This window comes from Phodopus roborovskii, unplaced genomic scaffold (assembly GCF_943737965.1).
Source record: "Phodopus roborovskii unplaced genomic scaffold, PHOROB, whole genome shotgun sequence".
Classification (NCBI taxonomy): Eukaryota; Metazoa; Chordata; class Mammalia; order Rodentia; family Cricetidae; genus Phodopus; species Phodopus roborovskii.
The window spans coordinates 1,918,156-1,946,027 of NW_026126575.1; the positions used below are offsets into that span (position 1 = coordinate 1,918,156).

Below are 27,872 nucleotides of genomic sequence, written 5' to 3' on the forward strand. Positions count from 1 at the left end.
CTCAAAACCCTAAAAATCAATACTAAACTCCAAGGGTAGCATGTATGCTGGAGTACTCAGGAGAGAGGGTGTTGCTTCTGTCACTTATTTTAATATGTATCTGAGATACCTAGTTACATTGGGTGATCTGGGGACCTTGGAAGCTAAGGAAAAAAAATGTCTTTGAATCAAGGAGTTAAAGGCCACCCTGGACAAAATAGTCAAACACCATCTCAAAGCAAAACACAAGTTACAACACAGACTTGGGCTGAACTCATGGTAAAGTGTTTCCCTAGACAGAGGAGCCAGGTAGATATACATGAGAAGGTAAATGAATAAAATGGGATTGGTACAGTCCAGGTGTTGGGCCAATTAGGCTTGCTTAATCTTGTCAACTTGGTGGAATTTAGGATCACTTAAGAGACACATCTCTGCATGCATCTGAAGGTGATTAGAGACCATTTAACTATGGGCTATACCATTCCATGGACTAAGGCCATGACCTGAATAAAATACAGGAACTGAGGGAGGCAGAAGCATTCACCTCTCAGCTTCCTGTCTGTAACACAATGTAACCCACACCCTCATGCTACTGTGCCTTCCCTGCTATGATGCCCGGACCCTCTCACCATAAACCAAAATAAACCCTTCCTTCCTTAATTCGCTTTTGTTAAGTGTCTTGTCAAAACTATAGGGAAGGCACAAATGCAGGTGTACAGTGGTAAATGCTGCAACATCACCTGCTTTTGAACATTTTATAATAAATATTGGGAAGAATAAAAGGCAATTTGAACTTTAAAATAAATCAGTTCTCCAGTCTTGTGTATGGATTTCCAAAATCCAAAATGCTCTGAAAATGGCAAGTGTCTTGGCAAACTGATAACATCTCATGACCTGCACCAAGAGAGGCTGGCTCTTACTATAACTGATTATCAGTGCCTGGCGCTTCCTGCAGACATGGAGGTGATTCATGGTGCTACCCCTACATGTGGGAGGCATGTGGTAGGATCTAACTACTCTCTGGATCTTCCCTCGTGTTTGAAAAATTGTGAATTCTGGGGTGTTTGGTCCTAGGAGTTTGGGGCAAAAGGTTTGGACTCACAAAGATTTCCTACTGCCAAGACATCATAACGTATTGGGTGTGAATGGTAAAGGAAGACTCTGGGTGATCTTTGCTATAGTTTGGGCATGATACCCAAAGACCCGCTGTTGGGAGGTAACAGAATCTCTAAGGTATGGGACCTCATCAGAAGAAATGAGGTCCTTGAAGTGTGCCCTCAAGACTCCAGCCCCTTCCTCCTCCTTTCTACTTTACCTGCAGGCAGTAAGCAGTCTGCTCTGCCACCAGCTCTTGCCATAAAGTACTACTTCACTGAAGGCTCCATAGTCATGGGGCCAACTGACCATAGGTGAAACCTCCACAATGCCAGCCAAAAGCAGACCTTTCTTCTTCCTAAGTTGATTATCCAAGGCATTATGTTAGAGTAACAGAAAGCTGAATAATGTAATTCCAAATTTAGATCTTTACTTTTAAGTCTTCATTTTCTTGGTTTTCTAACAAATACAAACATCTGCTATCATACACTATTATGCTCGAGATAGACAGCAAATGAGACAAATAGATGTTTTAGATGAAGTAAATGAAAAAGACTGTCTTAGTGTTTTATTGCTGTGAAGAGACACCATGACCAAAGCAACTCTTATAAAAGAAAGCATTCAACTAGGGCTGGCTTACAGTTTCAGATGTTATCAGCATGGGGGGTGGCATGGTAGCATGCAGACAGACATGGTGCTGGAGAAGTAGCTGAGAGCTCTACATCCAAATCCTACACAGGCAACAGGAAGAGATGCTGGGCTTGGCATGAGCTTTTGAAACCTCAAAGCTACCCCCAGTGATACACTTCCTCCAAGGCCAGACACTATTACTTTCAAATAGTGCCACTCCCTGGAGACCAAACATTCAATCCATCATTCAAGCCACCAAAGATAGCGTGGTGGAGGGTCCTGGTGCTCCTTACAGAAGAGGCACTGGAGCTGGCAAGGGGACAGTGAGAAAGACATCCATGCATGGGGTCAAGGGACACTGACACTAATAAAGGCTGACAGAGGGATCATTAGGGACAGAAACAACATGTGTGATATTGGGAAGGAGAAGCTGCTTCTTAAACTACCCCTGAGGGTGTCTTTCAAAGTGTGCTATTAGCATGACAATGTGGCCTTCCAGAATGCCTAGGGAGGATGCTCCAGAGGGCTCTCCAGAGGCCAAGGCCAGGGGAGTCCCAGAAAACAGGACCCCAGCCCACTATGATGTATGTTGTGACATCAGTGAAGTGTCCCTCCTATGTGGGATCTAGACTCCTGGCCAGCACAGGGTCACAGAACAGCAAACAGTCACCATCAGCATTTTTTTTTTCAACAAGATGATTTTTTTTAATTGGGTAATTTATACTTAACATTTAGTAACTTAATCATCTCAGAACATGGTTCAGTAGCATTGTTCACATTCTCTTTGAGGTGTAACCACCCCACCCTCCATTTCCAGAAGAAATTAAACCCCTTAAACTAAAAGTATCCATCCTCCTCCATGTCCATTTCCAAGAAAAGGAGCATTCATTATGAGTTGATGAGGGACCTTAGAAGGGGAAACATAAGGTATTGGTCATTTTGTGCTCCTCCCCACCCCCTTTTTTTAATCTGTTAAGTGTGATGTCAGGGGTTCTCACCCACACTGTGTTGTTGTTGTTGTTATTATTATTATTATTCTCTCATATATTACATCCCACTGCAGTTTTTCCTACCTCCCCTCTCTTTAGCACCCCCCCCCACCTCGGTTGATGTCCCTGGGACACCATCAGGTTTTGAATAGTGTTTCAAGACAGTGGCTCAGGGAGCGTTGCAGGTCACATTCTGTCCCCTTAGCCCCCAAGGAAATAAATGTTTACAAAAAGACATATCCTAGGACAGTATTCCTGTCTGCTTTGTATATGCCAGAAAAATACTGTAAAGACATAAAAGTGTTTTAAAAGCCCCTATGGGTTTTTATAAATTATTTTAACTTTATGTGTATGAGTGTTGTCTGCATGTGTGTTGAGCACATTATATGTGTGCAGTGCCTTCAGAGGTCAGACAAGGGCATCATATCTGCTCAGAGCATGAGCAAACAGCATGAACTCTTTGATTCAGGTTTCTTTCACTCCAGGTAGCACACTTCAGACTTTACATGCTGTTTGTGTAACTGTGATGCATGCTCTCTTTTCATCACTTGTAGTCTTCTATCGTTCTGGAAGAGCATCATTTGTTTTCCACTCACCTGGGCTGTTTTCAGTTTGGACATATTGTGATAAAGCTGCCCCAGATGCTTATGTGTATGTGTGAGTGCACGCACATAAGTCTCACTATGTTAAATGCTGAGAACAGGGAATGCTGGGTCATATAGTCTGCCAGATAGTTTATGTCAACTTAATAGAGCCACAGTCATGGGGAAGGAGGGAGCCTCAATTGAGAAAATGTCTCCATAAGATCAGGCTGTAGGCAAGTCTGTAGGGCATTTTCTCAGTTAGTGATTGATGGCAGAGGGCCCAGCCCATTATGAGTGGTGCCACTCCTAGACTGGTGGTCCTGGGTTCTATAGGAAAGCAGGCTTAAACAATTCAGGAAGAGAAAACCAGTAAGCAGCACCCCTTCATGGCCTCTGCATCAGCTCCTGCTCTGTTTGACCTCCTGCCATGATTTCCTTCAATGATGAACAGCATTTTGGAAGTGTAAATCTAATAAACCCTTTCCTACCCAAGTTGCTTTGGTCATGGTGTTTCATCATAGCAATGATAACTGTAACTAAGATACATGGTGGATCTTCTTTACTCTTAAAAACCTGCTGGGCTGTCTTCCAAGTACTGTTCTGCTTTATACCTCTACCAGTGCTGTGGGGCTTCAGGCGATTGGCAGGATACTTCCATGGGCATCATTTAGATGTACGCAACTTTGCTTTAAGGTTAGCTTTTCTAATAGTATGTATCAGCATCTGATCAGGTCTTAATTTACTGGAGTCAGTGTTCAAGCCCCTCTGCATCTGCATCTGCTCCTGCCCCTTATAGCCTTACCCACTCTTTTCTACTGCAGGAGTACTCCTCAGACCTATGAGGCCAGTTCATCCTGGAATGTTCTCCCAGAATGCTTCATAGTCCTCCTCACTTTAAGCTCAACTATCACTCCCTCGGTGAGTGGTTTCCTGGACAGCATACTTCAAATATACCTGTGTCCCCTCCACCCCTCTCCCTTTTTCTAGTCTATTTTTTGCATTTGTCATGCTTTAATATGATTTTTTTGAGGTGCTGAGGGTCAAACCCAGGGCCTTATTGCTCTACCAGTGAGCTATATTTGCCCTAGCCCCTTAACATACATTGAAGTTTATTCTTTTACTGCATTTATCATTTATTATGTGTCCTCCCGCTCACTGTGGAGGAGCGGCAACCCAGATCCCCTGAAAACTGCTGGACCTGGTGTGGTCAGATAGACTGTGGCTGTGCCTGGTGCGGATACACTCTGATACTCCAGCTGGGAAGGCAGCCCCCTCTGCAGTAGCCTCCTTAGACCAGGGACAGTGGCACAGGCTGAGTACGGTCCTGACAAAATCACTGGTAGAACCAGCCTGCAGAGCTGCGATTACTCGGATTCATTCTTCATATTAATATGATGGCGGCCCCTTTCTGCCTTTTTAATGCTGTTTTGTACTCAGGTAGTTCAAAGTTCTTTACAAACAGCCAGTAATTAATTCAATTTCATTAAGGCCAATTAATCCAGGATTAATTATAAATTTGCCCACAGGAAGTTATTATACTGTGCTCTTTGATTTGAGTTTGGGCTTTAAAGATTCTTTTAGGAATGAAATGTAAATGTGTCTTTTCTCTGAGGGTCTCTGCTGCCTTGATTGTATTAACCATATGTTTGCCTCAGTTTGTCCCACACTAACTCCAGAGGAGGTAGTTACCCAAGCATGCAACTTAGCTAGTTGATATTCCAAGTCCTGGACATAATCTTCCTGTACCACCTTGATTCACAGGGCAAGAGATCAAACACCTTGGCAAAAGCTGGTCCCACACCAGTACAGTCCAGGCCATTAGTTCCCCTTGCTTCCTTCCGCAGAATAGATATGGCAGTGTTTCCTGAGCCTATTCAATCTGTAATGGTCAGCATCTAGTCCTGGGCTGGCCTAGGAGGCTCCTTGACTCCTTTCCTCAGGGTCCTTGGGAAGTTGAGTAGAGGCTGGACTCTGATACAACCCAACATCATGCTTCCACCATCCCTGGGTAAGAATATGCTAGGATACAAGTGGCCTCATAAAAACAAACAAAAACAAAAAAAAAAAAAAAAAAAAAAAAAAAACAAAAAAAAAAAAAAAAAAAAAAAAAAACACTGATAACTGGAAAGGGACAGCCCACAACTTTAATCCCAGAACTCCAGAGGCAGAGGCTGTCAGATCTCTGTGTGCTCCAAGTCAGTCAAAGCTACAGAGTGAGACCCTATCTCCAAACAAAAACAAAAAATACAGGGGTCAGGAGAGCCTGAAAAGCTGGGTCTGGTGACACACACCTACCATCCTACCCCTCCAATGGCTAAAGCCAGAAGCCAGTTAAGACTAGACAGTGAAGTTCCAAATCATCCTGGGCTACAATGTGACACTGTGACTCACACAAAACAGCACAAAACAAAAAACACAAAAAATGGGCTGGGAAGATTGTGCAATGGGTAAAGGCACCAGCCACCATGTCTGACAACCTGGGTTTAATCCCTGGAGCCCACATGGTAGAAGGAGAGGCCTGACTCCCAGATGTCATCCTCTGATGACCCCCCCACACCAATGCAATAAAAACACATTAAAAATAGAAGCTGACTTGTTAGATCATCTCCCAGTCTATTTTTAACTTTTTGAAAATCTGAAGATATTCACAGCTCTAGCACACATTTCTAGCCGTGTTACACAAGAGTTTCAATCTCTCTGCATCCTGGCCAATAATTGTTACTTCCCTTTTGTTAATTCTAGCCATCTGAGTGTGAGGAAGTGTCTCACTGGGGTTCTGTGTTTCACTGAGCCAGTGACAATGTGTGAGCCTCTTTTCTTGGTAATTGCGTGTCTTTCTGGAGAAATGCCAAGTCTTTTACATATTTTAAAAATCATTACTTTTGATTGTTTTGCCTAAATGTGTATCTGTACACCACAAGTGTGCTTAGTGCCTAAGGAAGCCATAAGAGAGTCTGGGGTTCCCCTGGAACTATATATAATTAAAGACAGTTGTGAACCACTATGTCCCGGCCCTCTGCCAGAGCAGCAAGTGCTCTAACTGCCTAGCCATCTCTCCACCACGACCATCCTGTTGTATTTTCAGTGATTTCATATTGTTCTTCGATGCACAATCTTCAATTGGACAGTCTAGCTTCTTTATTCTCTCATTTGTTGACTGTGCTTTTGTCCATATTTTAAGAACTATTGTCAGGCAAGAGAGACAGCTCACCTGTTAAAAGAGTGCTTACTGTTCTTCTAGTGGACCCGAGTCCACTACACATCCAGCTCTAGTGTGTTCAACACCCACCCTGGCTTCCACAAGCACCTGTATTCACATGGCACACACACAGACAAACAACTAAAAATAAAACAAAACAAAAAAATCCATTGTCAGTACATGGTGGTAGTGATTTGACCTTTATTTTATGAGGTGGTGTGTGGAGTTTTTTGTCGTTGTTGATTTTGTATTTTTTTTTCAGTACTTGAAGATTGAATTCAAGGCCCCATGCATGCTAAGCAAGTGCTCTGCCACTGAGCCAAACCCCCATCCCTCAGCTTGTTTTACTTGGCATGCTTCAAGGTCCATCCATACTGAAACAGAAGCCAGAATTCTTCTTCATCGTCTTTTTTGCTGTGCAGCACAGTCTGGCCTTGAATTTTGGGTATTTATTCCTGTTTCCACTTCTCAGGTGCTGGAGTCTTAGGTGCACACCCCTGTGCCTGGCTTTGGGGTGTTTTCTGACTCCCCTTGTGATCTGCTCTTTGCCATGTTAAGTGTCTAACAATACGTTGTTGCTGGATATGGTGATGCACACCTGTGATCCCAGTACTTGACAAGCAAGGTGTGAAGACCAGGAGTGTGAGGAAAAGCCTCTGCTGTAAGGGGAAATTCAAGGCTAGCAGGAGTCCCTGTCTCAAAATACAAAGAAAACAAGAAGAAACAGTTTCAAATCTCTACATCTTTGTGAATTTTCCGTTTATTTCTTTTTTATTTAAAGTTCCATTCCATTGTGATTAGGGAAATTTTATGCCTGATTTCACTATTTGAAAATCTGTTAATACCTGGGCTGGAGAGATGGCTCAGTGGTAAAAGCATTTGCTGTTCTTATAGAGGACCTAGTTTGGTTAATACTGCCCACATCAGGTGGCTCACCACCCAAGTCCAGGGGTTCCAATGCCCTCTTCTGGTCTCCAAGGGTACCTGCACACATTTAGTGCATATTCAGTAAGTAGGCTAGCACAAATACATATGCAATTAATTTTTTTCTTTTAGGTTTATTTAATTGTATGGATATGAGTATTTTGCCTGCATTGTATGCATGTGTACCACATTTGCTTCTGGTACCTGAAAAGCTCAAACAGGTCAGAAGAGGGTGTGTGATAAACACCACTACGAAAGCAACTTAGGGAGAAAAGATTTATTCAGCTTACAGTTCCACATCCCTGTCCATTATTGAAGGAAATCAGAGCTTCCTCCATAGAGGAAGCTGCTTACTGGCTTGCTCTCCATGGCATGTGTGGTTTGCTTTCATACACACCCCACGATCATTTGCCAAAGGGGTATCACAATAGGCTGGGCCCTCCCATAGCAATCACCAATTAAGAAAATGTTCTACAGACTTACCTAAAGGCAAATCTTACACAGACATTTTCTCAATTGAGGTTCCCTCTTTCCAAGTAACTCATAACTTGTGTCAAGTGGACAATAAATTAGCCAAGACAGTGTTGGGATCCCTGGAGCTGTAGTTACAGGCAGCTATAAGCTACCCAACATGGGTGTTGGGAACTGAACCTGGGGACTCTGCAAGATTAGCCAGTGCTCTTCACTGTTGAGCCATTTCTCTGGCCTCCCTGTCCACACACTCTGGCCAAGGCTTACCTTCCTCAGTCTACTCATCTATAAGATGGTGCTGAGTCATTTACCTCTTCAGGGAGTCACACTGTCAGTCAAAATTTCACACAGGCACCATCACCTTACTAACACCATCCTGGGCTCTGCAGACTGTTCCTGGTCCCTGCTTTGGGCTCACACACTACTAGGAGATTTGTTCCAGGACATTTATTGTATGTTTTCCAACTTCTTGTGGGCTCATCAAGGCTATTTCCTGTCTGTCTCTGAGTGCACTATAACGTCTGGTCACACAGTGCTAACAATTGCTTATTGAAGGGATGGAGGTACAATTATGAAGGTAAAAAATATCACTCTGGAACCTGACAGAACGTATTTTCTGGCTTATCTCACCTGAGCTGTGGGATGGAATAAATATGACACAAGATTTCAAGCTTTAAGTCTTCCATTTGGAGTTCCAGTGCTGACTACTTGTGTGTTCTTGGGCCTATAGGTTCTTTAGCCTATAGGCTTTTTTGTGTGTTTTGTTTTGTTTTGTGTTGTTTTATGGTGCTGGGAAGTGACCCTGACATAACTAATAAGATGGCTGAGTCCTTCTACTCTGCTCAGATAGAAATCCTGGGTAGATAAGAGGTTCTTCTGTGCTGCCAGTCCCAAATTCTTGAATGCACCAGTCCAGGACTGGACTGGCAGAGCCAGAGGCTTGTGGCTTCAGCTCTGAGAGCCAGGGGCCTGTCATTCAAGGCTTTAGAAACCAGAGGCTTGCAGCTTCAGGTGCTCAGGTTGGTGGCTTATTGCTCTTGATTTTAGCTACCTGTGGCTTCTGTACATAGCAACTATTGTTATACACAGCTAGCAGCAAGCAATGCCTGCTAGCATTATAGCTTCTGAATGGTCAAGTGTTGGGACTCTCAAGTCCTACAGTGTCTGATATTATAAATTTTGACCCTTAAGACTTGAAACTCCCTGGGCTCAGGGAGATGGCTCAGAAGTAAAGAGCATTGGCTGCTCTTCTCGAGGACCCAAATTCAATTCCCAGTACCCATATGGTGGCTTACAACCATCTGTACCTTTAGTTCCATGGGATTTGACACCTTCTTCTGACCTCCTTAGCCACTGCATGTGTGTGGTGTACATTCACACATGCAGCCAGGACACCCCCACAAGTAAAATAATAAAAAAGACTTGGGACTCCCTGGAACTTGTGTAGCAACCTCTGCCTTTGGTTTCTCTGCTACCTGTCACTTGTCATTTCTGCTCTCAGTCATCCTGAAACTCTCCAACTGCTGTTTCAGCACCATCTTCACTGCTATAGCCCCTTGTCTTGTCTTCTTCAACATTACCAGATCGGCCCACAATACTATTACTAGAGGGGAAAAGACCACTCAAGAGAAGTCTTATAGCAGGCCTAATTTTGCAATATATTGCACATTGCAGTACAGGAAGGTATCTCCTAACTGATTTGAAAAGTGAGGGGCACCTGCTTCAATAGCCAGAATGCTGTAGGGCAGGGTAAACAAGAGCGTTTGTTGGTCTTAGGACAGCCCTTCATGCAAATAAAAGATTCAATTTATGTTGTGGCACAGTAGTTCATGAAACCCAACTACCATATTTGTACCAATAACAGTTGCTGATTCAAGAAAGGAGGGAAGGAAGGACCATGTTTTTACCAACCACAGGCTGTTTTTGTTTTTGTTTTGTTTTTCTCTGGGCTACCTGGAGAACTGTACCCACTCCAGCTTGGTGAAAATGGCTGATGAGAGTATGGTGGCAATACTTTTAATCCTACCCCTCAGCTAGCAAGCAGGAGGCAGAGGCAGGTGGGTTTCTGAGTTCTACCAACCAAGGCTACATAAACCCATTTTTTTTTTTTTTAAAAAAAAAGTTCATTAGATATGTGGTGACCAAAAAATTATGGCATAAATTGTTTGAAAAAGTCCTGGCTGGAATAGTGCCTTCTGGTTGGCTGAGCAGCTGTCTTGGTGTGTTTAAATACTTCGATCCGCATTTGGGGGGGGGGGATTAGGGCGGCTGCTTTGCTGAAAGTTCTCTCAGGACAACCTGGGATACCTGGGAAAGGTCTTAAAACTGTCACTGAAGGAATAAATTTACAGATATCTTAGTCTAAAGAAAAAATAAACATTAAAAGAGGCGTTATAAAAACAAACAAAGACGGCCACTAGCATTAATATTGCTTTAAAGTTATTTACCTGTTGCCCATCAAAGACAACCAGGGGAGGAAATGTCTGCCCTGGGGAAATGCAACCTGTGACACAAACGGAAGTTGGTGGGCGGAACTCACCCACAGCTAACGACGGGCGTAGCTTATAGCCAATAGAATCTGAAGTCTTCTCTCTTCCACCAATGGCGCGCTAATAAGGGCGGGTCCCAGAGAGCGGCCTAGTAACGGCCGCGTGGTAACCCGGGTTCCCGGGGTGCCGCAGTTCCTACCTCTCCACGCCAGTTGTGTCTCCAAACGCTCGTCAAAAATGAAGATCGAGGAGGTGAAGAGCACCACGAAGACGCAGCGCATCGCCTCCCACAGCCACGTGAAGGGGTTGGGGCTGGACGAGAGCGGCCTGGCCAAGCAGGCGGCTTCAGGGCTCGTGGGCCAGGAGAACGCGAGAGAGGTGGGCGTGGGGCGTGTGCGCGGAGCGGTGTGGCGGGACCCGGACCCACCGAGATAATAGAAGGAGGGGGGATCACAATAGTGAGCAGATTGCATCCTTCGCGGGTCAGAGCACGCAAGCTAGGTCTCACTGGAATCTCAGTGGAAGGCTGTGAGGTTAGGTATATAATTGACTAAGTTTTCAGAGTTGATGCGGTTTTGGGGGGCCTAGGAGCTAACCTGAGAAGTACAGTGATGGGGAGGAACAGTCTGGTCTATTCCCCATCCAAGCACTATTTTCGGCAGTCATGCGAGCTGTTTTGATCTTTTCTGTTTTGAACACGAAGAAATCAAAGGTGGAAGAGGTCAGGCCACCTTTCCACTTGTCAGTTCAGCAGTTATAAAGCTGGTATTTCCTCGCCACACCCACCCCAAATCAGTATTCTTCCCATTTCCTCAGCCCTCTCCACTCTGGTTTCTACAGAGGCTCAGTAGTTACAAAAACTTGATCTTTACATTTGGTGAAGTTTGCTGTTTCAGCCTCTTGCAAACAGAAGAAGGTTCGGGGGGGGGGGGGGGGGCAAAGACTGATTCCGCTTGGAGTGCCATCTATCCAAAATGGAAACATTTGATCCTAGGCACTTGAAGCACCTTTTCTTGCAAGCAGGTAATGGTAATTGAATGCTTTCTATTTGCCAGGCATCTTTGAGCCCATGTTTGTTATTTCATTTCTATGTAATAACCCTCACTTTGGAATGATGCTTTCTAGAAATACAAGAATTTAAATGTTTGCACAGTAAATACTAGTGTGCCTGGATTCTATAGTTAGCATCTTATGGCATCAGTCTCTTGTTACATTCAGACCAAACTGCTCATGTCAGCACACTTTATCCCTAAGCCCTGTTTCCAAAAAGTTATTTTGAAGACTTGCATTCAGATAAGCACCATGATTCACCGAGATTGTAGGTAAAATAAGTCTAAGGGCGCCCAACTGGCAAGTGAAAGAGCCAGTATATAAACTTTGAAGTCTGTCTCTGGACCAGATGGTTGTATGATTGATCACACCAGCAGCCTCCCTGGTACTGAAAAGTAAGACTATGTGATCTTCTAACACCCTTCCTATTCTTTTAGTGTTAGCCGGTATTTCTTTCATTTGTTAAATTGTGTGTATGTACACATGCATATGCAATTCGATCATGTGACTGCCACAGTGCTTAGTTGAAGGTCAGAGGTTCTCTCCTTTCTCTGTGGGATCCAGGAATTGGACCTAACTTCAGGTTTGCACTGCAAGTGCTTTTTACCCACTGAGCCACCTCACCAGCCCTTTCCAGTTCTTTTATTGGGTGGATTCATAGCATAGCTTTTTTGTTTAGATAATGTTGCTGTAGCCAGACTGGCCTGAAATTTGCATCCCTGCTGCCTTTGAACTTCAAGTTCCAGGTCTGTGCTGGTTCCTGCTGCCTCAACTTCCATTTCCCATTCTCTTCACCATACTTTAGCGCTACAGTGTGTTGTCCCTTAGACATGCCAAGTTTCTGCTTTGGATATTTTGAGTTTTCAGTTTTCGCCTGGAATGTAGATTTCTGCCTGGGGCTTTGAATATTATACACAGTTATGAGAAAGGCCTTTCAGCTCCCCATAGCCATTGATCGCATCACTCTTTGTCCTCCGGACCAGTAATCCTGTGCCAAGAGGATGAACTGGACACATGGCTTTGCTGCCTCATCTCCATTGCTATACTCCATCGTAGCTTTGTGGCAGCTTCTGACACTCAGTGTTGGAAGAGTACGTGAACTGTGTGAACCAAGCACTGAATGGTTTTCACCACGAGGGATTTTAATAATGACTGATTGTTCCTTTCCATTGTGTGCAGGCATGTGGCGTCATAGTAGAATTAATCAAAAGCAAGAAAATGGCTGGAAGAGCTGTCTTGTTGGCAGGGCCTCCTGGAACTGGCAAGGTACTCATTCATTTTCTCTCTTTTTTAAGCTACCCAAGAGAATATTGATGTTTGAGCCCAATTGAATTCATGTCTAAACTAGTCTCTGTCTAGCTAGACTGGTTATATGAATGTTTTAACAATCAATGTGCAGTAATACAATTTAGCATATAAAATCTTTATTATAAAATTAAAATTACCCTGGCCTACGTCCAGCAGAGAGTGAAATCCTTGGAGGTTCTCATTGTCTCTAGAATGTTCCTTTTATCCCACTCAAGTGTCCTTTGCTTTGTTAGGAAATACCTTTCTGTTGATCTGAGTGTCATAAAAATCTCCAGAGTGATATCTGTTTTCAGGGTGCTTGTTGTACCTTTCGTGTGTGCGAGTGTGCATATGTCACACAGGAGATGTGTAGAGGTCAGAGGACATCTTTCAGGAGTTGGTTCTCTCCTCTGTTGTGGGGTCTGGGGATCAAACTCAGATTGTCATGCTTGTGGGACAAGGCAGGATCTCTCATGTATCCCAGCTTGGCCTCACACTGCTGATCCTCCTGTCTTTTCCTCAAGTGCCAGGATTATAAGTGAACGTCATCATGCCTGACTGGTGGGATACTTGAAAGTTGTGGGAGTTCCTAGTCTGAGCCTTTCTTTTTCTTCATAAGGCCACAGAGAGCAGGCACCTGGGCTAGTATGTGTAAAAAAATAGGCTCCCCCACCTGTAGAAGGTTTGTTAATTGCTCTCCAGCTCACAAATAACACAGAGACTTAGTATTAATTATGAAAGCTTACCTTTAGCTGAGTCAACTAGCTGTTACAACTTAAATTAACCCATTTATATTAATCTATGTTTTATCATTTAACCCATTTTTGTTAATCTATGTTTTATAATGTGGCATTAACTCTCTTCCATCTTGCACCTCTTCTTTATGTGTCCTGGTGGCTCCTCAGCATAATCCAAGTGCCTAGATTTTTCCTCCTCTTCCTCTCTCTACCCGGAAATCCCGCCTATCTCTCCTGCCTAGTTATTGGATATTCAGCCCTTTATTAAACCAATCACAGTGACACATCTTCATACAGTATAAATAAATATTCTGCAACATCTACCCTTCCTTTACCTCAACCCCACCCCTACAGTTCTTAAATAAGTGTGAGAGAATAACTAATTCTTACTTTGAAATCATAACTGCTAAATTAATTGTGTGTTTGTTTTGAGACTGGGTCTCAGTGTGTAGCCTTGGCTGTCCTAGCACTCAGTACATAGACTAGGCTGGCCCGGAGCACAGAGGCCCAACTCCTGCTTTGTGAATACTGGGATTAAAGGTGTGCCCCACCACAGCCTTCAAGAGTATGTCTTCAGCGGTGTCTTACTGTAGAGGAAGAGCAGTGTTAGTAAACACATGGAACCTGCCACAGTGTGAGCTCACTGGTCTCTACACAGGCAGGAACAGCCTGTTCATGGCATGTGCCATCTGCTTACCATGTTTCTTATGTCATGCTCCTTCCCTCTCCCTCCAGTTGTTTTCCAAAGTACAAAGGCTGGAAGTTCTTTCTGTAGGTTCAGTAGTTGTCCTTGTTTGTTGTTTGAGATAAGGTCTCATGTAGCCCAAACTGGCCTCAAACTTGAAGATAAAATGCATGTCTGTGCTGTTAGCTGGCAGGCAATCCTGGCTCGTCCTCTGAGTGTTGGGACTACAGGCATGAACTGCCAGGCCTGGCCTTATGCTTGTGCTGGATACAGTGCTCAGTTTCCCAGTGTTGTCTCTTCCCTGCTTGTTCAGAAGTCTGATTATGAGGGTTTCTGCTTTTCCTTCTGGGTGCAGATCCATTTTTGTTTCCCTGTCTTTATGTGAATTGTACTTCTTAAGCTTTAGCATTATGTCTCTGATCTGCTCTGGAACATCCTCAGCCTCCATCTTCTCAGCTCTTTCTCAGCTCAGCTCATGTTCTATGTTCTCTTTCTGGGATCTAGTTAGGTGAAGTTAAAGTTGGAATGTGGATTTTCAACCTAAGGGCATTTTTTGTTTGTTTGTTTTTTTGTTTTTTCGAGACAGGATTTCTCTGTATTGTTTTGGAACCTGTCCTGGAACTAGCTCTGTAGACCAGGCTGGTCTCGAACTCACAGAGATTCTCCTGCCTCTGCCTCCCGAGTGCTGGGACTAAAGGCGTGTGCCACCAACACAAGCCCTAAGGGTGTTTTGTAACCTCTGAAATGTATGTATGTATGTGTGTATACAGTTACAGTTAAGCCGAACATCTTCCAAGGAATTTAACAGTGCTCAGAATAAGGAACTATCCTGTTTCCAATGTCAGTGGACTTAAGGTGAGAAGTGCATGGAGGACTGAACGAGTAGTATGGTGGGCTTGTCTGGACCTCCGCCTGGAGAGATGATTATATTTTTTGACATTTGTTATTTCTTTATCTCTGAACTATTTAAAAATAGGGACCCTGTTATATACCACATTGTCCTCATCTTATTGACTTCTCCTGCAGCATTAGCTAATAAGCAGTTTGTGTTAGAATTTCTTGCAGTTTTTATAAATAAAAAATAATAACTGAAAAGGATTAGGAGCAGGGTTAGGGAGAGAATGGTCTCAACAGTGCAAGGAACATAGCCTTCTGAGGCAGGTGTAGGGAAGCCCTCCTTGCCCACTGCTGTGGGGCGTCCGTGTCAGTCAACTTGTTAAAGCCTCTATTGTGCTTTGCTTTCGTGTTGCTTGGGTTAAGCCCAGGACTTTGTGCATGATGGCAAGTGCTCTACTACTGCGTCCTTTTGAGAAAGGGTCTCACTGACTTGCCCTGCATGGTCAGAAACTCCTTGTATAACCCAGGCTGGCCTTGATTTTCTGTTCTCTCTCTCAAGTAGCTGGGATTACAGGCATGTGTTCAGTGGGAGTATGCTTTCAAAGATAACACAGTTGATTTTTGTTTTCTTATGTTTTTTGAATAAAAAGAAAATGAAAATGGCGAGTAAATAGCCGGGAGGGGGTGGCTCAGTTGGTAACCCGCTTGCCACACGAGCATGAGGGTCTGAGTGGTGGTGCTGCCTCTAATTCCAGTGCTGAGGAGGCAGGGACAAGAGAACCAAACCAGTCTGCTTGTGTCAGTGAGAGATCCTATCTTAGAAATTAAGTTGGAAGCCTGGAGAGATGACTCATTAGTTAAAGCAGTTGCTGACCTGAGCTTGGCTCCTAGCACTCATACTAGACACCTGATAAGTGTCTATAATCCTAACTCTGGTGGGGTAGATACCTTTGTTTGGGGTCTGCAGACATGTGAATACATGTAGCTTACACTCAAACATACATATGTACACATTAAAAATAAAAAGGTAGCAAGTGATTGAGGATGATACTCAGGGTCAGCCTCAGGCCTTTACACATGTGTACAGATGCCCCCCCACATATGTACACACATGTATGCACATACAAGATGACATGTAGAAAAGAGAGTCCTTTAGTTTCTTTTATTATAAAATTGACATTACCTGCTGTATATATGTGTTGGTGGTGCACCCTCACACAAGAGCCTGGGCTTCATCCTCAGCAGCACTGGAAAGAGGAAGTCAGAACGCAACCAGGGCCACACCCCAGCAGTAGCCCTGTGTCTCTTTACCTTCCTTTCACTTAGAGGAGTTACTGTCCCCGACATTTTGCTGTTTTCTCTTAATGATGCTGACATTTAAAAAATGACATTTACTTAGTTTGAGGGGGTAGTTCGTGCCTGCCTTGTGTGTATGTGGAGGTCAGGGATAACTTGTGGGAGGTGGCTTTCTTCTTCCATCCTGGGGATTCCAGGGACTCACCACAGCTTGTGAAACTCATCAGCATTGCCTGTATCTCCTGAGCCATCTCACCAGCCCAGCACTGCCAGCCTTGAAGCATCCAGAGCAATTGCTTTGTTGAAGATTTCATGGCTGTCCAATGGTGCCTATCTGACTCTGGCTTTGGTGAGGTGCTGAGGGAGAATGTGGCTCTGTCTTGTTGAGGAAAAACTCTCTTTTAAAAAATTTTATTCTAAATTCATTTTGCTTGCAGAGTTGGGCTTGGTAAATCTAGAAAGCTTCTTCCTACCCCTCAGACCATGTGCTTTGGAGAGGTTTGTGAGGGGTCCTGCTCTCACAGAGCAGCGTTGTTATGTGTGAGTGTGCCAGGGGACTTTTCCTCATTTGTGGCTAGGACAGGACCAAGGTTCATGCCTTGTACCCCAGGTAGATTCCCGGGTGGCCCATCTTTTCTGCTTTTCTGTGTCCCTGTTTCTGTTCAGGGATTTCTGTTTTAATGCTATGTGAGTTGTTAGTAAGTATAGAATACTCTGCAAGCTTGCGTGTTAGCCTAATGAAGTTGTCCATGTTCTTGCATGTCTAGGTGCTTTGTAGACAGACCCCTGGGTATTTGTGGTGCTGGCAACATGTTGCTAGCATGTGAGTCCTGCATTCCTGTGTGATACTTGGCCAGTTTCTTCCCAGGAAATGTGAAGAACTCAGCCCTTGGCCTCATTTTGCAAGTTTTCTGATGTGATGAGTTTGAAGGCATGTGCTGTCCGAGTTGAGATTTGCAGTATGCCTGAAGGTGAGGCTGCTTTGCTGCTTGGAGAGGCAGAGGCACCCTTATTGTGCTGGTTCAGCTCTGTTCCTGAAGCGCTCACATTGTTGATATTGGGGCTAGTGCTTGGGCTCAGACGACACCAAAGTTAGCCTGCTCATCCTTCTTTTAGCAGCAGCTGCTATGTGGGCCAAGTGTCAGTGACATGGCATACACACACAAGGGAAGATGGGGCTGTGGGCAGTGCTTCCATCTTGACTGTGCTTTCTACCCTTGAATAACCTCTGTGTTTCAGTTTCTTAATCTATAAAATGCAAACCAGGGCCTGGGCACACAGGTACATGCCTGCAATCCCAGCATCCAGGCAGTTGAGGCAGGAGTACCAGGCAGCCTGAGCTATGTAGTGAGTGCTGGGCCAGCTGTATGGTAATTTGCTTCCATACTCTACCTGTCAAGAACAAAACAAAACAAACAACAACAAAACAAAATCCAAACCCAAACAGGCAAACACAGACTATGAAGTTGGTCGCTTACTGTGGAAAATCTGTGAGGTATTTATAGTGGTAGATAGAAGGGCTAGGCAGGCAAGTTCTCTGCTTTCCTTCTAGGACCCTTCACCCAGAGGAAACTGGAAAATGCATGTATTTACTCTATCTAATCAAGTGTGCAGATGGCCACTTCTGAATTAGGCTAAAGGAGGCAAGGGAGCTGGAGAATTTCCTAAGGGCACTCTTTGAAGTCTGAAACTGAGGATGGAGAATTGAGGTCTGTGGAACTACTTGGAAAAGACAGCACTGGGAAACAGGACTGAATTAAGGTAGAAGGTGAACATAGCCGGTCCAGACCCCTATGTCAGAGTGCATTCTTCTCTTAATACCCCGTCACAGTCCAGACATTTCCCCCTTGTACCTAGAATGTCAGTGTTACTGTTGTCTGCTCTGGGCTCACAAACTCAGTTGTGTGCTTGGGCTGAGGCAGTGACACTTGTTTTCCCAGATGCTCTGGGACTGAGGGGGCTTCAGTGGGAAGGCAACTGCTGCTGCAGGTTGATGAAAACTGCATAGAACCAGTTTGTGGGCAACGTGTTTGCTACCTGTGATCTAGTCTACTCCTTTAACTTTTCATTTGACTGATGAGGCCACCGGATTTGCTCAGTGTTAAGGTTACTCTGAATGGCAGCAGTTAGCACTAACATCCAGTTTCTGTCTCACAGGCTACTTCTTTCTGCATTTTACTGTATGCTAATTTGCTCCCAGATTCTCCTATCTTGAAACCATCACTGAAAGGGATTGAAAGGAGTAAGAAGCACCTTTGGTGCTATCTCAGAGTTCTCTCTGTTCAGGTCGCCAGCTTTAAAGGCTATGGCATCTGCTGCTCTCAGTCTTAGACATTTGCCTTTCATATTTGATATTTGCCCACATCTCTACTATATCTGGCTTTGCTTAGCCCCTGCTCACTGGAGCTGGGTTACCAGTAGCCATTTGTGTTTCACAGAGCATGCTAATGTGATGTTTAGGAACAATGCATGTCAAAAAAACTCCTAATGTTTTGTTCTCTTATGGGCCACTTAACAAAGTAGACATTAAGTGACACCTTCCTTCAGTACTGATTTCTACTGGCCTGTAGATTGGTGTGTGTGGTATGTGTGCAAACAGAAAGAGGTCTAGGGCCTTGCATTAGCTCGAGCACACAGGCCAGATGCTGTTTGAGGCTGAGAGAGAAGAGTCAGGAAGATGGTGAGAACCTGTTCGGAGACACCACTGCCAGTCCAAATGTGCCTATTTGTAGGTTGTGGCATCCAGACTGTGTGTTTAGTCTTCGTTCCTTCTGTGGTAGAGTCAGGGAAGACTAGCATTGCCTTAGATGCAGGGTTCGTATGAAGCACTTTCCTTTACTGGGTAAGAAAGATGGTGATCAGGGCTGGGTGTATGATGTGCAGAGTGTGCACAGAGACTCTGGCATGGACACATGCCTGGTGAGGATAGAGGATGGGACTTTACTGGTCCCAGCCAATGCTGTTTTGATAACCGTTGTCTCTGGATGACCATTTCTAACACAAAGCAAATGTCCCATTCTTGTCCTCTACAGACAGCCTTGGCTCTGGCTATTGCTCAGGAGCTGGGCAGTAAAGTCCCTTTCTGCCCGATGGTGGGTAGTGAAGTATACTCAACTGAGATCAAGAAGACAGAGGTGCTGATGGAGAACTTCCGCAGGGCCATCGGTGAGTGATGAGTGTGCAGAGGGTGGGAAAGTGGCTTTCATCTCCAGGTGCTGTGAAGCTTCTTGGTTGTAAAGATGTCATGTGACAGAGTTTGTGGCTGTTTTTTCTTTGGCACATAGCCATTATGTTGCAAGTAAATGACAGAACCTCAGTGTTCTGACCAGAGTGCTTCAGCAGCTGGAGCAGTTGTGGACCCCAGTTATGGCACTTAAGTTCTTCACATGGCAAAAGTAGATGTAAGCCAGGGTCAGAGTATAGCTTCAAGTATGTGATTGCACATGCAAAGCTCTGGGTTTGATCTGAGCACTACCCTCTTCAGGAAAAGTGGCTATACAGTGATTTTTAGACAGGATCTCACCATGTAGCCTTAGTTGGTCTGGAATTTACTATGTAGAGTCCCCAAACTCACAGATCTGTCTGCCTCTGCCTCCAAGTGCTGGAGTGCACTGCCACACTGGCTAAAGAGATCTTTTTAAACACACTCACAGAGAGAGAGGGAGAGGAGAGAGCGCACACACACCAGGTGTCTTGCTTTCCAGATTGGCTATCCATTGAGCAGGTTTGGATTCAGACCACTCATTGAGTGCTGAGCTGCCATAGTGTCTGGTCCTCGGTAGTAGGCCAAAGGAGTTGTGCTTGACAAAGCAAGGACACTAGGGACTGACCAAACTTTGAGACTTGTGATGCCAGCCACCACAGTGTCTGTTAGGTTCCAGCCATTCATTTCCCTAGCCAGACATCTCTGTCTGCATTTGGCATTTGGAGAAACAGAAAGTTAAGGCCAGTAGCATGACTAATAAGTAGCAAAGCTAGTTGGAACCCAGGCCTGGAGACTGACTGTATGAGAGAATGACCTCTCCTGAGTCAATGCCCATACACGGGACTTCCGGATAGGTGATCCTTAAGCCTGGTTTCTGTTGGTATAGTGCCAGGTATGTCCTCAGATTTGTTTCTGCAGATCACTATGGAATCATGGACTCCTTTAACTGTGTAGGTCGTGCCTTTGTGAAGGTGGACATTTAGATTGATTTTGAGGTTTTGCTGTTCAAAGGCAGGATGCTCAGGCATCTGCATCCCACTCCAGCTGAGAGTGGGTTGTGGGCAGACATCTTTCCCAGGGTGCCAAACTCTGTGTGGGGTGTATGCAGGTGTGTATGCAGAGGCCAGCAGAAGATGCTGTGTCCTGCTATGTCACTCTGCCCTATTTTTTCAAATAGCTTCACTGAACCTGGAGCTAGGTTGGTGGCCATTAAGCCTTAAGGATCTTTCTGTCTCCGTCCCCACTTCCCATCTAGGCTGGTATTACATGTGCTTGTGCTACCATGCTCAGCTTTTTAACATGGGTGCTGGAGTCCAGACTCAAGTCTTCCCTAGCTCCCAGAAAAGTACTTGTTTGTTTGTTTTTTGAAACGGGTTTCCTGCGTAGTTCTGGCTGTCCTGGAACTCACTCTATAGACCAGGCTGACCTTAAATTCAAGAGATCCATCTGCCTCTGCCTCCCAAGTGCTAAGAAGGTGCACACCATCATTGCCCAGCAAAAAGTACATTTTCTTAAAAAAGAAATGTATTTACTATTATTATTGGAGGGGGCCCATGGTGAATGTATTGGCACACTTGCTGTGGCATGCGAGTGGCAATCAGGAATTTATGAAGTTGGTTCTCGCCTTACCTTTACATGGCTTCAGGTTGCTGCCAACACAGAAATCCCCTTTACCTGTTGAGCATCTCGCCAGTCCCCCACCCCCACCCCGAGTAATCTTTTATTTTTTATTTTGAATTTTTACCTTTTTTTTTTTTCCATGAGAATAACATTAAGGAAATATACTGGATCAATAGTTGTAGGTAGGAAAGTGGAGGTTGAGATAGTCTGCTGTACAAGCCAGGATCAGGACTTTACCCTGACTGCAAGTCTAGGCAGTCATATGTAAGGTGCCTGTGGGCTCTAGTCCAAGTCTGTAGTTCCCCTTCACTGGGGCACAGCAGCGGGACCCACTGGGGTCTGAGTAGGAGGTGGTGCAGGAGGGGTGAGTGACTAGATTCAGGAGAAGTCTATGGTACAGTTCTTAGGGTTTATGGAACGGTCTGTTGTGGGGATAGAGCGAGGGTCAGGTGATGACTCTGTGTTTGAGATGATGAGAAGTATGGGGAGGATCATGGGGGTGTTCAGAATCTGCTGGGGATACAGGGAGAGGTGTGGCTGTTTGTGGCCCAGACCTGGCATGTAGTGGAAGCTTTCTGAAGTTAGTGCATGAGAGAAGCAGGTGATCTTGAGGACAATCAAAGCTTAAAGCTGCGTGATGCTGCCTCATTGTGTCATGGCCCTGACTATGAGATGGTTTATTTTTGTCTTTTAAGGTGTACTGGGATGGAACTCACTAGGCCACATCCCAGCCCCTAGGGGACTCCCATTTTAAGTCAGAGACATTGATTTACAGTTTAAAAAACTACAAAGTAGGGACTGGGGAGGACTCAGTACTTGCTATGCTTGTAGAGGACCTGAGTTTGTTCCTAACAGTCGCCTATATCCACCTGTCACTCCAGTTCTGGGGCATCCAATGCCCTCTTGTGGCTTTGGACACCTGTACTATGCAAGTATACACACACAGAGCAGCATAGTGAAAACCCCAGTGAGTTGTGAAGTGAAGCTCATCCCTCTGGGTCCACATGGAGAGCACAACCCTCTCCCGCATGTCCCAGTCCCTCTGGTCACCCCTCTGCTACTGCCTGAAACCTTGGTGAATGACAGCTGAGACTGTATCTTTGATGGGCATAACCTGATCACCTATTGCATCCTGGGCTGGAGGGCTTGGCTTTGCTCTTTGTATAAGTGGAGCCGTGCTGTGTGCTCTGTGTTGATTGGCTTTGCCTTGGGGTGCATTGTTTGTCAGTTTCAGCCCATTGTTTTTGGGTGTACTGCATCCCTTGCACTTCCGTGGTGGTGTGGAAGATCAGCAGAGGTGGCTCATAGGCTCTCAGAGCTGAAATCTTCCGGAGAACTAGCTTTTGTTCTTACTTGTTTTCCTTTACTTTGTGCCCTTTCTCCCTACCTCCTTTTAAGTTTTGAGATGGGATCTCATTTTGCTCCAATTGCTGGTCCCAGAAGCAGCTGTGACTGCAGACACTTTTTTCCTATTAAAACTTGTGCCAATTGTTTTCTTTTTCCTTTTTCTGTGTCTGACTACTACTACTTCTTCCTCCTCTTCCTTTCTTCTTTCTCCCTCGTTTTCTGTTTGACTTTTGAGATAGGGCCTCACTCTGTAGCATTCCTTGCCTTGGCTTCAATCCTCCTGCCCCAGCTTTCCTAGTACTGGTATTGCTGGCCTTTCCCACACCCAGCTGCCTATGGATTCCTTTAACTCATTAATTATTTAAAGGAAAGTTATTATATATACTTTAAATATATGAATAGGTTTACATTTTAAACATTTATTTTAAAATGTTTTACTGACATTGACAAAATTTGACAAGAAACAGCCTCATTCAGGTATATGCATTTGGATAATTTTACTGTTTTGAACCATAAAAAATACAGACAAATTATCTTAGTGCCTCGCTATGGTTTGCAGTTTCTGATGGGGGATTTGCCCATCTGTTGATGGGAGCAAGGTAAAAAAGAACTTTCTCCATTCTCCAACAGAATAAAAGGGCAGGCCATCAACTATTTTCAGAAAGGAGGCCCGCTCGTCTCCCTGCCCTGCGCCTTTGAATTCTGGTGAGGTTGACAGAGGCGGGGGATGGGGAGGAAACCATAAGCTGACCAGAAATGAAAAGCCAGGAGTCTGTGCTATTTCCTTGATGTGATGAAGGTCCCTGTCAGGGGTTCAGAAACCTGAGCCAGCATTTATGTCATTTCTGCCAGAGATAGCACCACACAGCCTTTCTCCTAGCAAACAGCAGGTCTCATTGTCCATCACCCACACCCCTGCCAGCTTGTCAGCACAGAGCGGCAGCTAACAAATAGAGGCACTAGCGAGCAATGGGCAGCCTCTGCCCTCCAGCAGGGATTTTGGGTTGCAGTCAAGGGAACTGCTCTCAGGGGATGTGTAAGATTTGGTGTTAGCTCACTCAGAAGGACAGTTTCTGGGTTGTCACAGTTCTCTGATGCGTTCTATTGGAACCATTCTGTTCTCAATACTCAGGAGCTGAGAATTTGGTAAATAAAGCAGCAGTGTGCGCCTTGCTTGGGGCTGTTCCAAAGCCTCCATTTGCAGGCTATCCGGTGGACGGTGGGTGAGCAAAGCTGTCCTCCACTGGGCTGTTGGAGTGACTGTCCTGATTAGGTTTCGGGGAGAAAGCTGGCACTGAACCCATGATAAGGTAATGGCTAGGTTTGAGATGGGGAGGTGATAGAGAGCACGTCACACCCTGCCAGCGTGGCCTTGTGACATTTCCATATCAGAGAAGGTAACTGAGTGGTGAAGATCAGGATCATCGTGCCCACTCTCGTGAGAAGAGTGACATTGTTCACTCTCTACATTAGGGCTGAGCCTAGCTTTGGGATCTTAAACTACTGGGGATGGCTCCCACCACCCCATCCCTGACATTCGGTACAGATGGGCTAAGGAATGAATGGCAGTGCCCCTTACATAGGTCTGGAGGTGAGAACCATGAGCACAGATCCAACAGAGGAGAGAGGTGTTTGTGGTGTGTCCCCTCACCATGTCCCACAGCCCTGCTCACTTCTTATCATTTACCTATTAAAATGACTGTTATTTTATGCAAATGTGGAAAAAAAGCACAAAACATCCATGTTCTCAAAACCCTTTAAGACCAGCCAATATAAAAACAATGCTTCCAGAAGCCCACGGTGTCCTTTGTGTCTTCTTGTCACTGTCCCTTTCCACATAAGGGATGGTCTTGACTTCTCACACTGTAGAGAAGTCACACCTTCTTTTGAACTTCACATTTATTTTCTTCTGCTCTGATTGCGCCTCTCCCAGTGTTCTCTGTGTAAGATTCATTCATCCTGTTGCATGTAACTATATTCCCGCTGCTAGGCGGAATTCCCTTGTGTGAGCATGCCATAACTTCATTTTCTCTTCCACTGTTGATAGACTGTTTGACAGTAGTAAGTGACAGTGCTGGGACCACTCTTGCCTGTGCCACTTAGTTATGCATGTCCCCATGTTAGGGATGATGGCTGTGGCACATCATAGCATGCTGTTTATATTCCCACCAGCAGAACACAGACCCTTAAGTAGCTTTTTAGAGCTGAATTCTTGGTATCACATGCCTTTTTAATGTTAGCATTCGGGATGGAGGATGGGGAGTCATTTAACTTTATCATGGAAAATGTGTAAAAGCCACCAAGTACTCCTGCCTGTTACCAGCTTCAGCTCCCAGTTCGATTGGTATAGCCTTTATCTCTTCAAGATTATTTTAAAGCAAATTGCAGATCTGGTGTGTGTGTGTGTGTGTGTGTGTGTGTGTGTGTGTGTGTGTGTGTGTGTGTGTGTGTGTAGGCATGCATGCTTGCTCGTGTGTACTGCTTTTCTGGAGGTGCTGCTGTAGAGTGTAGAAGAGAGATTTGATTGCTTAACCCTTAAGGTGTTATTTTTGTTTTATTTTAATTGTGTGTATGCATGTGAGGATGTGTGAATGTGAATGAGTGCAGGTACCTGCACAGGCCAAGAGAGAGTACTGGGTCCCCTGGAACAGGCAGAAAGAAGTGCAGGGAACTAAACTCCGGTCTTCTGCAAGAGCACATGATTAAGCCATCTCCCTGGTCCCTGATTTCAAGTTAAAAAATTTTAAAACATTTATTTGTTTTGTTTGTGCATGCATGTGTGTGTAGGTACAGGAGTGTATGTGTGGGAGTCAGAGGGGAAGTTGTCAAGAGTCATTTCTCTCTTTCCACCATGTGGATTCTGGGAGTTGAATGAAGATGATCAAGCATGTACCTTTAACCACTGAGCAATCCTACCCACCCTTGATCTCAATTGTTAAAGGGTCTTTCTAGGTTCGAGCCCAGAACTAGATAGCTATCATTCCCAGCACTGTCGTTCAGATCTGCACTTCCAAAGAGAGAAATCTATTTCGTGCTGTTAACCATCTGAATCCATGGGATTCTACTCACCAGTCAGTGACTACAAGAACTGTCCTTTGTTCCCCTAAAACAGCAGAATGACCCACTGTCCATCTATGACACCCATACCTAAGCAAGGGATCCTGTAGCAATTGTAGATGACCCTTGACCCTGCCATGTGCTCTTAGGGTTTGACCTCTTCGCCTACACTGTAGCCCTCTTGCCCAGCAGAGAAGCCTGTCATCTTTCTGAGCCACACTCCACTTGACTATGTCATACCTCCACTGCACACACATGAAGCCAGCCTCAGGAAGCCAGGCCAGCACTTTCCCTCCCTCGGACAGACCTAGGCCTTTGTCTTCTCCACCACAATGCTACAGCCATCCCAGTAAGCATGTGCTCAACACCTCTGCCAGCTATTAGGTAGAGCCTAGTCACCATCTAACTTGTATGTTTGCCCAAAGAAAACCCTAGAGGAATTTAAGACGCCTTTCAACGGATCCTTCTGTTACAGAAAGCTCATCTGTACCCTGGTACAGGCAATAAATGTCAACATATGGCACTTTCCAGACAGAGGAATGTGAGAGCTGGGTATCTGACAATATTGAGGGGTTACTGGTCATTTTTATAACAATGGTATTGTGATTAAACACATGAGAGAGAGAGAGAGAGAGAGAGAGAGAGAGAGAGAGAGAGAGAGAGAGAGAGAGAGAGAGAGAGAGAATGCATGTGAGTCCCCAGGGAAGCCAGAAGAGGGCATCTGATCGATGATTGTGAGCACCTGACATGGATGCTTAGATTTGAACTCTGGTCTTCATGATTGATTCTTCTTCTTTTTAAAATTTACTTATTATGTGTATAGTATTCTGTCTGCATGTGTGCCTGCAGGCCAGAAGAGGGTGCCAGATCTTATTAAGATGGTTGTGAGCCACCATGTAGTTGCTGAGCCATCTTAACTGCTGAGCCATCTCTCCTGCTCTTGTAAATATTTTTTAAGTTCTTGTATTTGAAAGACACATACTGAAATATATATGAATTAAAATTTCATTAATACAAAACAGACAGGCGAGATGGCCCAGCAGGGAAAGGAACTTGCCAGCAGGCTTGACAGCCTGAGTTGGATCCCTGAAACTCACTGCTTTTCTGTCCGTAGTGACATCCTTCCACTTATATTATTAAAGTTGATTTGTCATAGATGTTTGGGCCTAAGAGTTTTGGGGTGTGGGTGTGTGAGGAAAAAGTGGCATCTGAGAGATGGTTCTACCTCTCATGGCCATTCGCCATCTCTTCCAGGGCTTCGGATAAAGGAGACCAAGGAGGTTTATGAAGGGGAGGTGACAGAGCTCACTCCATGTGAGACAGAGAACCCCATGGGTGGTTATGGCAAAACTATCAGCCATGTGATCATAGGACTCAAGACTGCCAAAGGAACCAAACAGCTGAAGGTGAGTCTGTGGGTCTCCTACCTTAACTCCTCAGTGCTGTGTGGCTCTGGGGGATGCTGTGACCTCTGCCTGGGTTCTGTGCACTGTGACTGTGGGGCTGCACAGGTGATAAATGATGGACTCAGCTGCTGTAGCTATACTCTCTTCCTCCCAGAAAACCACATGTACATTAGAATGAGCTGGTAGGTGAGTGAGGAGCCTGCCTCTGCCATGCCATATTCCATATATTCCGTATATACTTCATATCCAAGGCCCTAGCCCTCTGATGCACATGAAAAGTAGCACTTTGAGGGATCTGTCTGAGTTGCAGGGCAGACAGCTTAGTGGGCTGCAGGACCTTGACAGCAGCTCCGGATAGGCTTCCATGAGGCCTGTGGTGGGACTTTGTCTCTGACCCTAGAGGATTTCCTAAAGGACACAAGCCAGGATGTTTGGGATCAGAGCATGGACTTTAAAGTCAAATGGGAATCTTTAGCTTTGTTTCCCTCTTGTTTTGACTATTAGCTTTGTTTCTTCCATTTCAGGCAAGTGGTGTGGTCTCTGAGCAGTTGTCTGTCTGTTAATTGGGAGTGCTAATTTCTTATCTCACACAGTTCTGAGGATGAAACTTGTAGTTTTAGATCCACAATGAGAGATGGATATTCATGTCTGTCGTAGCTCTGCATTAGAAATTGCCACAATGACTAATAAACGTCAACGCCCTGCTTGAGTGTGTGTTTGGCCTAGAGCTGACAGCTTCAACAGATGCTTCACATATTGCCAGTTCATATGTGTACACATACCAAAGATCCCATAGAAGCAGCTGCTCATAGAAGACAGGCAGCCTGCTTTAGCCCCCCGTCCATGGCAGGGCTGGCACTGATCTCAGCATTATGTATCCGCCTTGCAGCTTACTGTACAACCCCAGGGAATAGCTTGGGCTCTCTGGGCCCAGCTTCTCATCTAAGCTGCTAGATCAACTGAATAATTTCTGTCTTTACTCCAC

At 44.9% G+C, this 27,872-nt stretch overlaps 2 protein-coding genes across 2 annotated transcripts in view; both read left to right on the top strand.

Moving 5' to 3' along the window:
• The window catches only part of Mgll (monoglyceride lipase), an 883,522-nt gene that overhangs the window by 539,625 nt on the left and 316,025 nt on the right, over nt 1-27,872 (top strand). The window lies entirely within an intron of this gene.
• Ruvbl1 (RuvB like AAA ATPase 1) overlaps nt 10,504-27,872 on the top strand; it is a 34,428-nt gene continuing 17,059 nt past the window's right edge. Inside the window, exons 1-4 of the mRNA XM_051203374.1 lie at nt 10,504-10,738; nt 12,590-12,676; nt 19,285-19,417; nt 26,736-26,887. Coding sequence (XP_051059331.1) covers nt 10,598-10,738; nt 12,590-12,676; nt 19,285-19,417; nt 26,736-26,887 — 513 coding nt within the window. The 5' untranslated portion in view covers nt 10,504-10,597. The remainder of the gene's footprint in view (nt 10,739-12,589; nt 12,677-19,284; nt 19,418-26,735; nt 26,888-27,872) is intronic.